Source organism: Callorhinchus milii, unplaced genomic scaffold, assembly GCF_018977255.1.
Source record: "Callorhinchus milii isolate IMCB2004 unplaced genomic scaffold, IMCB_Cmil_1.0 Scaffold1, whole genome shotgun sequence".
In the NCBI taxonomy this organism is placed as follows: Eukaryota; Metazoa; Chordata; class Chondrichthyes; order Chimaeriformes; family Callorhinchidae; genus Callorhinchus; species Callorhinchus milii.
The window spans coordinates 82,887,212-82,903,061 of NW_024704742.1; the positions used below are offsets into that span (position 1 = coordinate 82,887,212).

Here is a 15,850-nt window from a genome sequence, read left to right on the forward strand (position 1 = left end):
CAGTTTCTGTAATGCTGCAGTTCTTTACCAGAGGTACTTCAGAGTGGAAGAGACAACTTAAATATTTTGGGGATGTGGGACACGGGCATGAGGTGGGGGTGGAGGGAAGGGTATGGTGTAGAAGAGCAGACCCAGCCGCCCGCACTCACAGTCTCGTAAACTTGTGTGATATCGGTATGAACGTGGGGACAGGGTTTTGGCTCCAGTTATTGTTGCATTGGCTCCAGGTGTAGATGCTTTTATATAAAATTCATTGTTGTTCAGAGCTCCCGCACGGATGGAGAATCCTGATATGTTGACAGCCCTTATTATAACGCATGTTTTTGAATAGTTCTCAGGAACGTCATAGAGATGTACATCACAAACCTTTCTGAAGTATCTTACACTGTTGTGCACCACCAGATTGATTGAAATACTCTGTACAAGCCCCCAAGTCTTCTGCTGAGCACTGGAACGCATTGGGTTGCTATCCGTATCTGTTCTTATTCCATATGGTCCTGGAGTCCTGACTAACAGCTTGAGAAACCTGCTGTAGTGTTTGTTTAGTTTTCCATGGGAACCTCATAGAAAAAGTGAGCCTGTAACTTTATACAGATTTTAAGTTGCTGTAAAAGGTCACGGTGTTTATTCCTCGTTAAGCTGTGAGCGAACATGATAGTTTTCCGAACAGTGGGAAAGCTTTGTGCGCCGTAAGTAGCTGATTGAATTTGCTGAGCGAACGCTGGGCGGACGTTTTTTTGGCCATGAAAATGTTTAATTAAAAGTGCTTGTTTCCTGCATATTGAATGAACAGACAATAATATCAGTGTCACTGTAAAATGAAACTGTCTACTTATCTTGAGACGTTACCTTAGTGAAAAGTGCTATGTAAATGCAAGTTCTTGTTGCTTGCATTGTCTAAGCAATCACTATCAATTCCTCTTCAACACGTCAGACTTTATAGTTTTAAAAACAATCACTTCTCAATAGGATTATTTAATAGTGGTTCACAATTCCAGTTTTACAGTTGGATCCCCACTTACTACATACCAGAACCAAACAAACCTGCAGAGTTCTTGCCAACCTGCACTGAAACACAGGGATATTGCTGTGGGATATTGCTGTGTGCAAATTTATCTACAAACTACCCAGTCACTAACTTCACAGTGAATCCTGTGAAGGGCTTCCTGACATTCAGTGCACTATATCAAATATAAGTCTTATACTTATTTATTATTATAAAATCTGCAGGATTAGGTAAGTAGGGTGTGCTCCCCTATATCCAGACTTAAACCACACATATGTAGGAATCTCAGTCATTTGGATAATTTTAAGCATGGTGCTGGTTTTCCATATGCCTTGGAATTACCTGGCTCTTAGTGTGCTGCAGATCGATCTGAAAGATAGAACTATAATTGAGGTCTAAAGTTTTTTTTACCATGACTACATAAAGCACCTGCTAATTGTTAAAGCATTTTACCTCCTGTACTTTCACGGTTTTGCTCCAGTGAAACTTTTATTTGTAAACAGGATGGTGCGGAGTCAGATAATAAAGGGTAATGGAATGGCAAAGGGTGTATAGGTTTAGTGGGGGAACTAACGTCCGCACAGACACCATTGGCTAAATTGTCTCCTGTGTTGTAAACTTTATTGTCCTGAAATTGCAACCATAATTTAACCTATAACAGCGTTTTTGTCTTAAAATTTAAGGTAATGGCAGAATTGCGGAAAATTCATTTGGAAGCTGGTTCTTTGCTTTTAAGAGATGCAGAAAAGCTTCTTCTAAAGTTAGACTGGATGTAATTTAAGAGTTTCTGACCATCTGCACCATCTAAAATTTGAGGGCAAAAATGGTCTCGCAGGCTAAGATTAGGTGGAATTTCGGACCTCATATGTTTCTGTGATGCTAATCTAGAAAACATTGTGTGGCCGAGATAGATCAGCAGAGATGAAACGATATGCCGAGGATGGATACTGAATAGAATGGAGTGTCCCAACACAATTTTTTTACTTATGAATTGAAAGTTCTTATGAATGGCTTCTGAGCACATCCAGGTTAAGAATCGGCCTAATAGAATAATTTAAAGAGTCTGTGACAGTTCTATGGAAATCGGATACCTTTCTTAACAGTGTACTAGACTCAAGCCCCAGTCAGTCAGGTACAGCATTAACAGGCGCAGCAGAGTAAAACTCCCTCTGTCTGTCCCTCTGATGTGGGACAGACATCCCTAAACAGAGAAGGGATGTCTTCCTTCCCCCCCTACACAGACTCGTACATATACAGTAACTCTTACACCAGGAATCCTTCTAAACTGCTCTGAAAGAGATTGACAATGTAAATGTTCATTTGAGGCTGAATATCACAGGATCATTTTGCATACGACCCTTATACCCAGAGGTCAGAGGAGACATTCCTTCAATCAATCTTGGCGGGAATCTAACCCAGAGGTGACAGGTCAATGCGTTAACGCACTACACCTTCTTCCCCCTTCCCCCCCCAGTCTCTCACCTCTTCTGCATTAAGCTTTTAATCAGCGCTTGTCCACTTTGCTCAGGTTTGCCATAAATTCTGCAGCATTGCTCCTGTCGCTTCACAGGTTGACTGACAGCTCCAAACTCAAACCAAAGGAAAAAACCTGGTAAACCTTGTAGAACCGCATCTCGTTAACAGAATGCAATTGTCTTTTTCCTCTTTTAAGAACTATGTTGGAAGTAAGTTCATTTTTTAGATGCCTGAGACAATACAGAAATCATTAGAATTCTGGCTAGTTGAAATGACTGGAGTTCATGTTTTGCTGTGCGTTTTGAGCATTGTCAAAACATATGAAAATGCTTATTACTGCAGATGTGCCTAGGTTCGGTTATCAGTATTAACGAAGCAGGGGGCCGTATCAACTGAAAAGCTTTTATGAATAAAGCATCAATTGCACTGCCTGCAGTGATTATTGTTATTGTTCTATGAATCCACTGCCTTAATAACTAGTTTGATGCAATCCAAATATCATCTTTCTGTAAGTGGTGGGACACAGTTATGAATTAGCGAGTGAATCACTGTAGACCAAGATTGCGTAGGAGACATAGCAGTCTGGTAAATGTTCTACGATGGCTGTATTTCACTCATTTTGTGTGCACGGGGTGGACATGGAGCATTAACTCGTTGTGACACCAACAGAACAGGAAACCCCAGGCAAAGAGCATCAGATAGGGTGTGGTTGAGCAAGTAAAAGGCAGACTTTTCACTGCTCCAAGTCATTCTTCTGCATTTCTGTTGGTTGGATATGGAGTAGCTGCTTGTTTCCCTGAACTAAATGGAATTGACTCCTTTTTCCTTCTGCTAATTGAGGACAAGAGCAAGATGAGGGATTTATCCAACACAACAAGGTCACAACATGATCTTCAAGTTAGAACTAAGCCGATTCAAAGTGAGATCAGAGGAAACCTTTCTACAACCAAAGGGTAGCTTCAAGATTCTCATCCTTCTCCTCAAATCTCTTCATGAACTTGCCCTATCCTACCTCTGCAACCTTAATCTGTGGAGTCCTGTAGCTCAGTGATAAGAGCACTCGCCTCACAAGCGAGAGACCTGGGTTCGATTCCCCACAGGGCGAAATGTTGGGTAACTTTCCTTACTCCACACGCCTCTGTTTACCTAGCAGTAAGTAGGAACCTATTTGTTAGTCGATTGGTAGATTGCTTTTCTGGGAGTAATAATTCCTTCAAAAAAATAATAATAATAAATTGGTCACTCAACCATGACTGGTTGTGAGACCCTGCCACGTTTCGCCCACAAAATACACAGTCAATTCACTTGACAGTATATTCTGTGAAGCGCTTTGAGATGTCTCAAAGACGTGATAAGATGCTTTATCAAATGCAAGAATTGTTATTATTATTCAGCCCACTTCTTTGTCTATACCCTAACCCCCTCCGCTCTCATCATCAATGACTACTATACCCATGGTTTCTCCAGAAAATGTTCTCAAAATCCCTTTGCCTTGCTCCTTTTCTCCTGGTTTGCGAAACATGCATCAAACCTGGCTCGTTGGCAGTGCCTTTATTCCACAGAGTCAATCTCCCTTCTTCCCACCTTGCACACCATTATATTAAAGTGGATATAATAATAATAATAATCCTTGCATTTGATATATCACTTTTCATGTCTTCTAGATGTCTCAAAGCGCTTCACAGAATATACTGTAAAGTGAATTGACTGCATATTTGTGGGCAAAACACGGCAGTCTCACAAACAGTCATGGATTGAGTGACCAATTTATTATTAAAGAGGTTATAATAATAATGATAATAATCCTTGCATTTGATATAGGTAGGGAAATGAGATTAAAGGGAACTGTGATGATCTATTAAAAGGTCAAAATAATCCGGCTCAATGTCTTGCTCCTGTTCCCATCTTCCTAAACTCAGTTGTGGTAACCTATACTGTTGAAGACCCAGTAAATACTCATTGTTTGTTTGACATTGAAATGGGAAGAGACTAGAGTATGAGTGGAGGAGGGCGTGATTAAGATAGTTGGATGCTCAAGTGGAATATAAACCCTGGCATGGGCTATTTCGGCTGAATGGCCTATTCTGATGCTGTAGATTCTATGTATCTACCAGGGCTTCCATTTGCTGTGGTATAAAACTGGAGTGTGAGTCATTACATTCAGGAGAGGAGGGATAAAGGAAGAAAATAAGAGGAAAGATTGAGTAGAAAAACCATAACCAGTTACTCCCATTGAAAACTTTTTGAGGTCCAGACCACAATTTTTGTGCCATAAGCCTTATTTTTGATGACTAACCGCAGAAACTAAACTGTATTTTAGTGGCCAATAATAATATGTTTTGGGGAGTGATGTGTAATATTTGTGTGTTTGGAAAAAAATAGAATTTTTGATTAAAAAAATGAATTTCCATTATCAGCTCATTTTTTTTTAACTGGGAGTATTTGACTCCAACAAATAACAGTTCAGGATTCAAGTCAGGTTGCATGGTGGTGCCAAACTTGTTTACGCTTTATGATAAGTGAGTAGGGAACTAGTAACAGCCAAATTATCATTTTTTCACCACTCTAGGATTGACTTTGAGCTCACACTCATTCCAGCACAGTCCTGGGGGAGCTCTACAATGTTGGCTGTATCATCTTTTGGATGAGATGCTAAAACCAGGGGCCCATCTGCCTGTTCAGTTTGTTGATTGAGATGCCATGACACTATTTGAAAAGAGAAGTTTCTCCTACTGCCCTAGCCAGCAATCTACCCCAGATAACCTACAACTACACAGTCATAACACTTTGCAGCCATTCCCTGTAGCCATAGCCCTTTGGGACATTTCAACATAGACCCTATATCAAATGCAAGGATTATTATTTAAGTGTATTAATGTCCAAAGTAATGACTAAATTGAGGCCTTCATGAACTTTCCAATCCTGCCATAAATGTGCATATAATGTTATTCATAGAGACTTAAGCTACTGCCTGCCGTTGTCTGGATGACATTTAACAAAAGATCTGAGAAATGTTGCGGTATCCTAATTAAGTCTTATCTCCTTTTCATTTAATTTTCATTAAAAAAAACTACAATCCCCCTGTAACAAGATTTGGATGACCCGTTAGAAAAACAGAACCGGAGTCTTATGTAATGCTTTTGATTAATATGTGGATCGTCATTTTAATAAAATTAAAAACTGCATTAGGGGTGTGAAAAGATGCACTGTGATGTGTGTGTGCATTTTATGTGGATTCTATTTTGCCCAGTAAAGTCTCCAGACGGAATGCTGTCTGTCTGAAGGACCCTGTGATTTATTGTGCAAAGTAAAAGACAAAGGTATTGATTCTTTGTATAGAGTACCATCATTCATTCACTTCATAAAAGTAAATAAATGTTTATTAACTTTAGTCTGACTTCCATCCTATCAGCCCAGTTTTTGGATAGACACAGTGACTTGTCATGTACTGGATTGCTGCACTTTATTACATGAAGTAGCCTTTTACCTCATGTTGACGTGACAATTATATTCCTCTGCCTCGTCTTGTATTTGTGCACCAGGAGCTCACACAAAGTTCATTCCAGAGAACGAAAAGAACAAAGTTTAAGGAAACGCTCCCTGAAATGATGACTCTTGGATGGTAGCTGCTAGGTTTTATTTGTTCTTTGTTTCTCAGTTCAGATGGAGGGTATTTCAACAGTAAGACCTAATGAATCACGGTCAACAGTTGTGTATATGTGGAATACACTGAGAACAAAAGCAGTCAAAGGTGCATCTATTGTGCCGTTCCAAAAAATAACTGGGTGGGTATCTGTGTGGGAATGAGGGTCAGAGGTTATTTGGATAGGTGCTAACTGAGATAGAACAAGGACGTCAAGGTGACAGTACATCGTTGATGTTTGGGACAGGAATGGGGGTGGGTGGGTGAATATCTGTAGAGGGAGTAGTACAGTTGGAACAGGAGTAAAAGCAAAGGCTGCTTTAAGATGGACAAGACTGAAAGGAGGATTGGAGGTTTCCCAATTTGCATTACTTGGCTGTGCTGCCTTTCATGCAGCTTGTACATATTATAATAATATAATAATAATAATCCTTGCATTTGATATAGCGCTTTTCACGTCAGGAGGACGTCCCAAAGCGCTTCACAGAACACACTGTAAAGTGAATTGACTGTATATTTGTGGGCGAACGCGGCAGCCAATTGCGCACAGCAATGTCCCACAAACAGTCGTAGATTGAAAATGACCAATTTAATTATTGTTTTTGGTTTTTTGGAGGGATTATTATTAGGCGTGTGGAGTAAGGAAACTTGCCCAAGGTTTCGCCCTGACCTGCCTGGAATTGAACTCAGGTCTCTCACTTGCAAAGCGAGTGCTCTAACCACTGAGCTACAGGACTCCAAGATATTCTTGATCAATTGTTTTAGGAGTGCCAAACACAAAAAATAATATTTAAAGCACTCCGAGATGCTACCCTGCATGAAGGGCGCTATGTAAATTCAAGTTGTTGTTGTTTATTTAACTAAATAGTAAGCTCTTCTAACTCTATGTACATCCATAACCTTTTCACTAGGTTTTTCTTATGCTTGTGTCGGGATAAAGACCATTTCAGCTGTTCTGTTATTGAATTGAAAGGCACATCATTTCAGGAAGACTGGGTTTGGTGACTGAGACAGACAGTCTGCTGAATAGTACCCTGGGCAGTAACCAGCTACGTATGGCAAGAAGAGGAATAGAAAGGCAGAAATACTATAGAAAGAGAAATGTCTAGCATCCTGCAGTCTGATTTGTCTCCTCTCTGATTGTCACAAGTGATAATACATGAATCCTTCAGATCTTGTGGAAAGGTATCTTTATGTCAGTTTGGTTGTAAAATCAGAAGCAAGCAACCTACTTGCACTGTCTGAGTGAGCTTGTCAATCTCTGCTGGCTTTCCGTCAGGTCCTAGGGCTGCTATCCTTCATCTCACCTGTTGCCTTGAGTAATTTTTCTCTAGGTGGCGGATGGTTGAGATTGCCCTGCTTGTCCAATATTTTCAGTGCTTTCTGCTTTTCTATCGGAAGGTATGATCAGCAGATCTTTGAAATATTTCAGTGCATTGAAGCAGGGATTCTTCTCACTCAGCTCCTGGTAACTCTACGAGACAAAGCCCTAGCAGGAAGGGTGGTTTTAGCCAGATGAGCTGCAGGATGTTTGCCAAACAGTGATCTCATTGGCAAGCTACGTGTCTTTAGTTGGTTAAACTCCAGCAGTACCCCAATGCATACTCCAGGGTCCCCAGGCCTTGGCTCTTGCCAACCTGCACCTAATATTCTGCAGAATCCCTCCAGGGAGAGAGTGCACATTCCATTTCAGACACAGGGAAATATCCATGTCTAGGTGGTGTATATATGTGGAACTCTCAGTCTGGTTTGGGTATTTTAAGCATGGTGATGGTATGTATTAGACACACTGACCAAAAATAAATTCAAGTGATGGACAATTTTGGAATTCTGTGTAAAACAGTTTCCATATGTGGTTCTTAAAGGAACAGATCTATAGCCCGATCTATACGCTTACTTAAATGCGTTGTATAAGATCAGAAAATCTCTCTTATTTTCAAGTGAGTGGATGTCCTCTGCCATTTTGTATGAAACTTTAAAGTAAATGTATAGACAATGTCTCTCTTTATTTGCTCCATTAAGGACCAAGGGAAGTATAAGATTCTTCTCTGCCTTCCTACCACAGGACTCATTTTGAACTTCACGGAGTCTGTGTTTCATCTGGTTGAGTAAAGACTTGGACCCTGGTTTCAAGTCTTGAGAATTTATTATCTAACCAGCAGAGATGTGCTGTTCTCTTGTGTCCAGCGCTGTTGTTTTAAACCTTCTATTTGAAACTATCTAACTCAGCTTTAATGCCCCTGAGCTTTGGTGCCTGATTGTGACAATAATGATGGCTTTTCACTCAGATTCTGAGAGAATTTTGAATTGTGAGATCCTAATGTTGCTTCACAGTCAGTGTCTTTAGAGACTTGCCACTTTGTTTAAGATAAGTAAGCGATAAGACAGCTCTCTTAGTATTAAATGGCGTCTGTCTGTCCAGTGCTCGGTTGCTCTCAGAGCTCTGGTTAATTGAACATCTTGAATAATAATAATAATAATAATCCTTGCATTTGATATAGCTTCTTATCACGTGATCGAGACATCTGAAAGTCTGAAAATCTGAAAGCTTCACAGAATATACTGTAAAGTGAATTGACTGTATATTTGTGGGCGAAACGCGGCAGCCAATTGCACACAACAGTGTCCCACAAACAGTCATGGATTGAAGTGACCAATTTATTATTTTTTTTCCTTGAGGGATTATTATCATTATTTTTATTATCATTATTATTATTTTTCCTTGAGGGAATATAACATTGGGGTATGATGATATAATGGCAGCCCTTAAAACAGGGGCCATCTATGTTGTTTTGTACTTTTTTGGCAATCTGAATATAGTAGTGGCGTAACTTCCACATTGAGGTTTTGATCTCATAGCCATTGCAGCGATGGAGTGCTGCATTATCTGAGATGCTATGTGTTCGATGAGATGATTGTTCAAGTGGATGTTAGTGAGCCCATGGTAGTTTCCAGAACCAGAAAGGGAGTTTCGCCCTGTGTTCTGGCCAACAATCCTCCAGAAAAATGACTTGTTCACCTCCTGGCTAATTGAGGGGATATTGCTGTGCACAAATTGCTTGCTGGCATGTCCGTCGACAAAGAGACAGTCACTACATTTAAGAGTAATTACTATAAAGCTCTTTGAGGTATAAAAAGGAACTATATCAAATACAATGATTATTATTATTATAAGTTGATCTGTCAGTGTTCAGTGGTATGGTGAAAGGGCGGGGCATTGGGATTGGAAGATTGGCCAAAATCTAATAAACTGGTGGAACGGGATTGATGGGCTGAATGGCCTCTTCCGGTTCCTGTCTTCCTATATTCCCAAAATGGCACTCGACTTTTATGTTCCCTCCAGTTGATAGATTGTCAACACTGATTGTCTGGGCTCGCATATGAAGAACGACAACTGATGCCTGTGGCACTGTGTGTTAGTGTGAGTCAGCACGTTAGAAGTGCTGATACTGGATACATATTTAATTTTTACTCCCTTACAACCACATACAATGAGGCGGCTTAGCACAAGAAAGGGATTCTTTTATGAACATAACAAAGACCCGAGGGAACATTTTTATTTTTTTCTCTTTATTTTTTGTGTGATGGCATGAGGTGATGAGGGGAGGAGGAAAAGATAATTTTATTTAAAAAAAAAGTGACACCACGTGGCTTCTATCAATACTTTTGTCAGTTCCACCCTAATCCCTGAACTGCTGCTGTCTTCAGGAACTGTTTGTGGCTCAGAATGGGATGTTGGGGAAACCTAGTAGATGTGATGAGTAGCACCGAACAATATCTTGAAAAGATACCTTGCTCTGTCACTTGGCAAGAGAATGGTGTGTGTGTGTGGGGAAAAGAAAATGTGCTTGTGTGCAATTGGCTGCTACCTTTTGCCCACAAAATACACAGTCAATTCACTTTGCAGTATATCCTGTGAAGGGCTTTGAGACATCTCAATGACGTGATAAGGCGTTATATCAAATGCAAGGGTTATTATTATTAAAGAGAGAAAGCTATCATAATATTAATTGTAACAATCATCATGTTTGGAAAAGCACCTATAATATCAAAACATCGGTAAAGTTTAGTGACTGTATTTATGAGTGAACACGGCAACAAATTTGCATGCAGCAATGTCCTACAAAAAATAATGGAGCAAATGACCAATTTACACAGAGGATTGTTGGCCAGGAAACCAGGAGAAACTCCCATCTCTATTTGAATAGTGCTGAGGGATCTTTAATATCCACCTGAACAGGCACAGATGGGGTCTTGGTTTATTGTCTTGATGTAGCATGGCAGAAATAGAGGAAAATGATTAGCTCCAATTTTTTTGAAAGTTTTCGTTTACTATCTGAGAAGAGGATAATTTCAAATGGGATTCGTTGGTCCCCATTGTGTGCAAATTTCCAAATGATGCATTAAATAGGATAAGTTAAGACCATGAAATTGAAATGAGGTGCTGTGCAAGTGGATGATGTAAAGTATTAAAACCGGCAGATATCAGTGTAAATTGCTGAATTAGTAAGTTTCACTTCCATTGGGAATTAAATGTAGAGAGTTTATGCACCACCAGGTTAACTTAAATAAATGCGTAGGTGATATTGAGAGCAAAAATCTGACGACAATTATTTTGTGGACACAGTTAGCAGATCTCTTTTCATGTGGTCTTTATACTGAGAGGAACGGAAAGCACTGGCAGTGCACTGATTGGTCTGGTAATGATTTCACACCACACGCTATTTCTTTCTGTAAATAGTTCGATGTTTATTTTGATTATGTGCTTACTATATGAGATGGACACTTTATCGATGAAGCAAAACATTGAGAAAATTCTATTTCACAGTGGGTGTGTGTGTGAAAATATTGGCAGGTGGGATCGCGTCACCACTTATCGGAGTTTTCATGTGCCAGCTTGATGAAATTCAGGATTTTTTTTTTATACTTTGCCAATTTTCTCCCTTCCTAAATGTGACTCCTTTTCTCTTCTAACGAGGCGCGGTTACATGGGCAATGTCAATCTCTGCTACTTCAAGTCAGAACCTTGGAGAAATGTATGAGATAGTTATAAGAATGCACAAGATATCCTAGCTGAGAGCCTGATTCTGTACTCAGTCACACTTGCACACCTCTCGGCAGGATAACATTAAGGAGTGGAATCTCTGGCTGATATTCCCCTCCCTAAACTTGCTTTTGCCAAGGTCATTTGTAGCATCATTACTGTTGCTTTTGGCTGATATCAGTTCTTTGAGCACAGACCAGAGATTGAATGCAAGGTCCTTTTCAAGACTCACCTCTTCGACCGTACTTTTGGTTATCTTTCCCCTCCCCACTAACCTCAGCTCCCATTCCTAGCTCGGGAGCCAAGCCAGCATTGTTAAGCACTTTGGGATGTACTTCCGACATTATAAATGTAAATTTGTATTGAATCAGGGACTCTCCTAGTTCAGCCGAATAAACCAGCTGAGCCATTGGGGAATCAATGATCAGGGGAGCAAGTAATCAATGCTCTTCCAACTTCCGTGCTTAATAATCCTTGAATTTGATAAAACCCCTTGTCACATCAGCAAGACACCTCAAAGTGCTTCATAGGATTTTACTGTGAAGTGTCGTGACTGTGTATTTGTAGGTGAATGAAACATCAATAACTAACTCACATGCAATGAGGATTCTGTACAAGTGCAGCCCAGCTCAAGCACTGCAGCAAACTGAAGCTAACTAAAAAAATGTTACCTCATGAGTCTATAATTCAAAGTCTGAAACGTCTCTCTAACAAGGTCTCACATTTAAGGTGCAAAGTCTTCAGAAGGTCTGCTGCCTTCAATCTGCAAACAACCATCTCCCAAGGGAGCATTAGTGCTCACATCCTGAGCGCTAAATATTTTGAGTTCTGCTAATCCTTTGGGAAATGAATGGGGTGAGCTAAGCCTGTATCAGCGAGACAGGTTTATTTATGCGAGCAGTTTTAAACGGTCATTTTTAATACAAAACGTTGCTAAGCTGCTGTAAATCTTTTATAAATCCAGCCAGCACTGGCAGGAAGAGAGAGAGAGAAATGCCTCCTGTAACTTAACCGAATAGAATCTGCAATTGCAGAATGAAAAAATAACACAATAGAAATTACAAAATAAAATGTATGTAATCCATGTCAGTCTTTCAAATCCTCTTCTTCCTTATTGTATCCCTGTTGGATCTTTGGAAACAATGGAAGCCGCACCTGCTCTTCCACTGCTTTATCTCTGGTCTTGACGTACAATAATGTAATAATGATCCTTGCATTTGATGTAGCTCCTTATCAAGTTGTCAAGGTGTCTCAAAGAGTTTCCCAGGATTTTACTGTGAAGGATAGCTGACTGTGTAATTTGTGGGAGAATGCGGGAGGTGATTTACGCACAGCAATGTCTCACAAACAGCCATGAATTGATTGAACAATTTTTTTTATTTGGAGGATTACATTGAATTATATTTTATTTTGGAGTATTAATGTACTGTATATAATCCATACTGAACATGATTACAATCCATACTCGTCTCGCCTACAAAATATACAGTCAATTCACTTTACAGTATGTTAAGTGAAGCGCTTTGAGACCTCTAGAAGACATGAAAAGCGCTATATCAAAATGCAAGGATTTTAAATTTATTATTATTATACTCTACACAGTAATGATCCATACTGTACACAATCCGTATTGTACATGAATGAGATCAATATTGTCCCCAATCCACACAGTTCACAAGCCATAATGTACACAATCACAATCTGTACTATTCTTGATCCATACAGATCCATGGGGTCAGCTGTATTCTGCTCAGAACCACCAGAAATCTATGAGAAACACCTTATTGATTCTTTAACTTTTCCCACCAATGGGTACTCTTCATCACCAGCAACAGAGTATTATCACATCCTTTTTAGTAATTTTCTAGTAGGCATCAATTAGCAGGGATTTTCTGGTCTTTGAAATCCAACAGGTGCTTTCACTTGGGAACCTGAGAGCACAAGAAAATTAACAGTGGGGAAAAGCTCCTGGGGACTGGTGAGATAAGTCTACTCCTGTCACAAACCATGTGAAATAGACCCAATAGTGCACTTCATGTCACCCATCACAAGTGACCATGAGAAATCAAAGATAATTGAATAAAATTCTAAAATATTCCTAAATCCCTGTAGCTCCACTATTCACTAATCTCCACCCTGCTCTGTTAGCCACTACTCATAGGATCTCCAATCCCCTCCCAGGGGAGAAATTCCACCTTGAACTAGGCTTTTGATCTCAGCACTTCACATCCTGTAGAACGTGGCAAATTCTTTAAGACAGTCTTAAAATGAAAAAGTTTTTCAGTGGGTTCTTTGAAAACAACAGAAATTTGGCTTTAATCTGAGACTGTGTTTAGGAATGGGCCAAATTCTTGCCCTTCTGAAATTCTAAGGTAGTAGGTCAAGAGCAAGGTGGACTTTCTGCCCTTCCCAAGCAGTACAGAAATCCCTGTGTCTTGTGTAGGATTTGTCTATTTTAGGCTTTCCAAATACTCCTCTATTTTGTTGCCACACAAAAGTGTTGACCAACAAAATGTAACAGATCTTTTCCTTTCAAACACAACACAGTGCTTGAAATGCCCGAAGCTCACTGTGTAAAATCAATGAGAATCTGATAGAAGGTACCAAATGCCTCCGCAAATCTCCAAGTTCAGATGAAGCCAAAACACATGAATGCTTGTATCCCCTGCACTGTAAGATCGATCTGCATTAAAATACCTACTTAGAACCAAATTTTTTGAAACTGTAATATAACTAGTATGGTTATGGTAATCTGGAAAGTAATATTTCAGTGGCAGAGGTGACTCACAGCAACACAGAGAGATCACTCGTACCCTTGTTATAGATTCATGAAACCTTAGCTGCAACTGGCAGGTGGCTCAGTGGAAATGGGACATTGTTAGGAGGGAAAGGGGTATTATGGAAATGTACGTTACATGAGATCTAAACTCTCGATGTGCCCACAGACTAGCAAGGGATGCTGATGCTTTGATCTATTTTCTCACTTGTATTATCCTGCCTTTTCTTTGCTCGCTTTTTCGCTTTTGATCTTCGTCTGTTTGCTCTCTGTACACCTGTTACGTTCATCATAAAATAAAGCAATTCTGCTCATTTCAGGAAGTGAAGGCAGGTGGGGAAAGTGGGCACAGGTTCAGGGATAGTTAGGGCACTGAGAATGTATTTAAGAAACTGCTTGATGCGGCCACTGGAAAGTATTTCTTCACCCAGAGCTAGATAGGGTTATCAGGCCCGCTTCACAGGTGATGGGTTAGTTGGCACCTTTGCTGTGACTCAGTATCCCTGTTGTTAGCCCAAGGTCAGGCTGCTGCAGGTTTGATTTGATTTGTGGCTCTGATTGTGCCCCTCTACTTGAGCATAGAACACCATCGCATTGACCAATCTTTGGCAATAACATCTTGGCAAAAATAAATGATTGTGAAAAATTGTCTCCGAGTATCGAGGGCGACAAGCTCGGCATTAATTCTGGGAACGTTGATTTGGGCACGTCAGGAGCAGAAATAACATATCGCCTGCTACGTGGGTGTCCCTGGCACTGATTCAGGACCCCCGCCTCTTGCAGACTTTGCTCAGATCTCTCTTCCGTCGTGCTCTGCGCTCTATGTGTCACCCATGGAACAGCGGAATAGAGAATGTGAAGCATCATCTGGCCTCTCAGTGCTCGCAGGGACGTAAATTGAGTCTGACAGAATTGAACCTGGGTGTCATTTACTGCCTTGCCATGATCATGAGGGATGAAGGAAAATGGAGAGAATGGGGGGGGGGGGGGTGGGGCGAGGGGGCTGGTAAGCAGAAAGGACCCTGAAGAGCAAGGGAAGAGTGACTGTGCCTTGTGTGCTGTGTCACAGGCTGTGATCTTTAGAGGGCCAGAGGATTCCATCACTGGCTGAGCGGGAGATTGGCTGCGGCGGTCAAAGTTTAAACAGCCGATTGTGATTTGTTTTAAAAAAGAAATTTTTTTATATAGTTTTTTCTCTCCCTGTCTCTCTCTGCTTTCGGGCTCATGTTACGCGATGAGCTTTTCATGTCTGCCTGGAAGCTACAAAGGCACCTCCGGCAGGATCATAATTTACATGGTGTAATGATGTCCTTTTTAATCTGCTTTGTGTGTGCACGCTCTCGACACTGACTGCTGCATTCGCGACGATTAATGAATGAGCAGATTCGAACATCAGCTCTTCTGGAAATGTGACAGAGGTGGACTAAAGTCTCTAACGTCTCTGTGTGTGTGTGTGTGTGCTTTCTCACAGGTTCTGAACGTATCGCATTCACAGTTGCAGACTGCACTCGCTCGAAGCAGCTTGTAAGCCAGTGAGAACGAGGCTGCCAAAGAATGCTGTTGCCAAGCTGTCGAACGATGCCCACAGTCAGACCACTGGTGGTGCTCCTGTGCTTCTTGCTATGTGCTGATGCTGAGAGTAAGTCCACTTCCAAAGAGTGAATATGTTTAATTTAACATTGACACCAACCATCGCCTCAACACCCACACAATACACACATGCCCACGCACACGTATACCATGTATCAAACCTATTGCAGAACAAGTAGCAGTAGCTTTGTTTTTACTAGATTTTCATGTTATTCCCTGCCTCCCCCTCCCCGGTCCCCCTCCTCCCCCCCTCCCCCCCCCCCGTGCTCCTTTTATTATGTTGCTATTATGAGAAAGTAATGATCATCACTGTGA

General features: G+C 40.7%; 1 protein-coding gene across 1 annotated transcript in view; it reads left to right on the top strand.

Moving 5' to 3' along the window:
* Nucleotides 1–15,850, top strand: part of LOC103185469 (protein tyrosine phosphatase receptor type D) — a 327,531-nt gene that overhangs the window by 66,182 nt on the left and 245,499 nt on the right. Inside the window, exon 2 of the mRNA XM_042332552.1 lies at nt 15,417–15,584. Within this exon, the coding sequence (XP_042188486.1) occupies nt 15,500–15,584 (85 nt within the window). The 5' untranslated portion in view covers nt 15,417–15,499. The remainder of the gene's footprint in view (nt 1–15,416; nt 15,585–15,850) is intronic.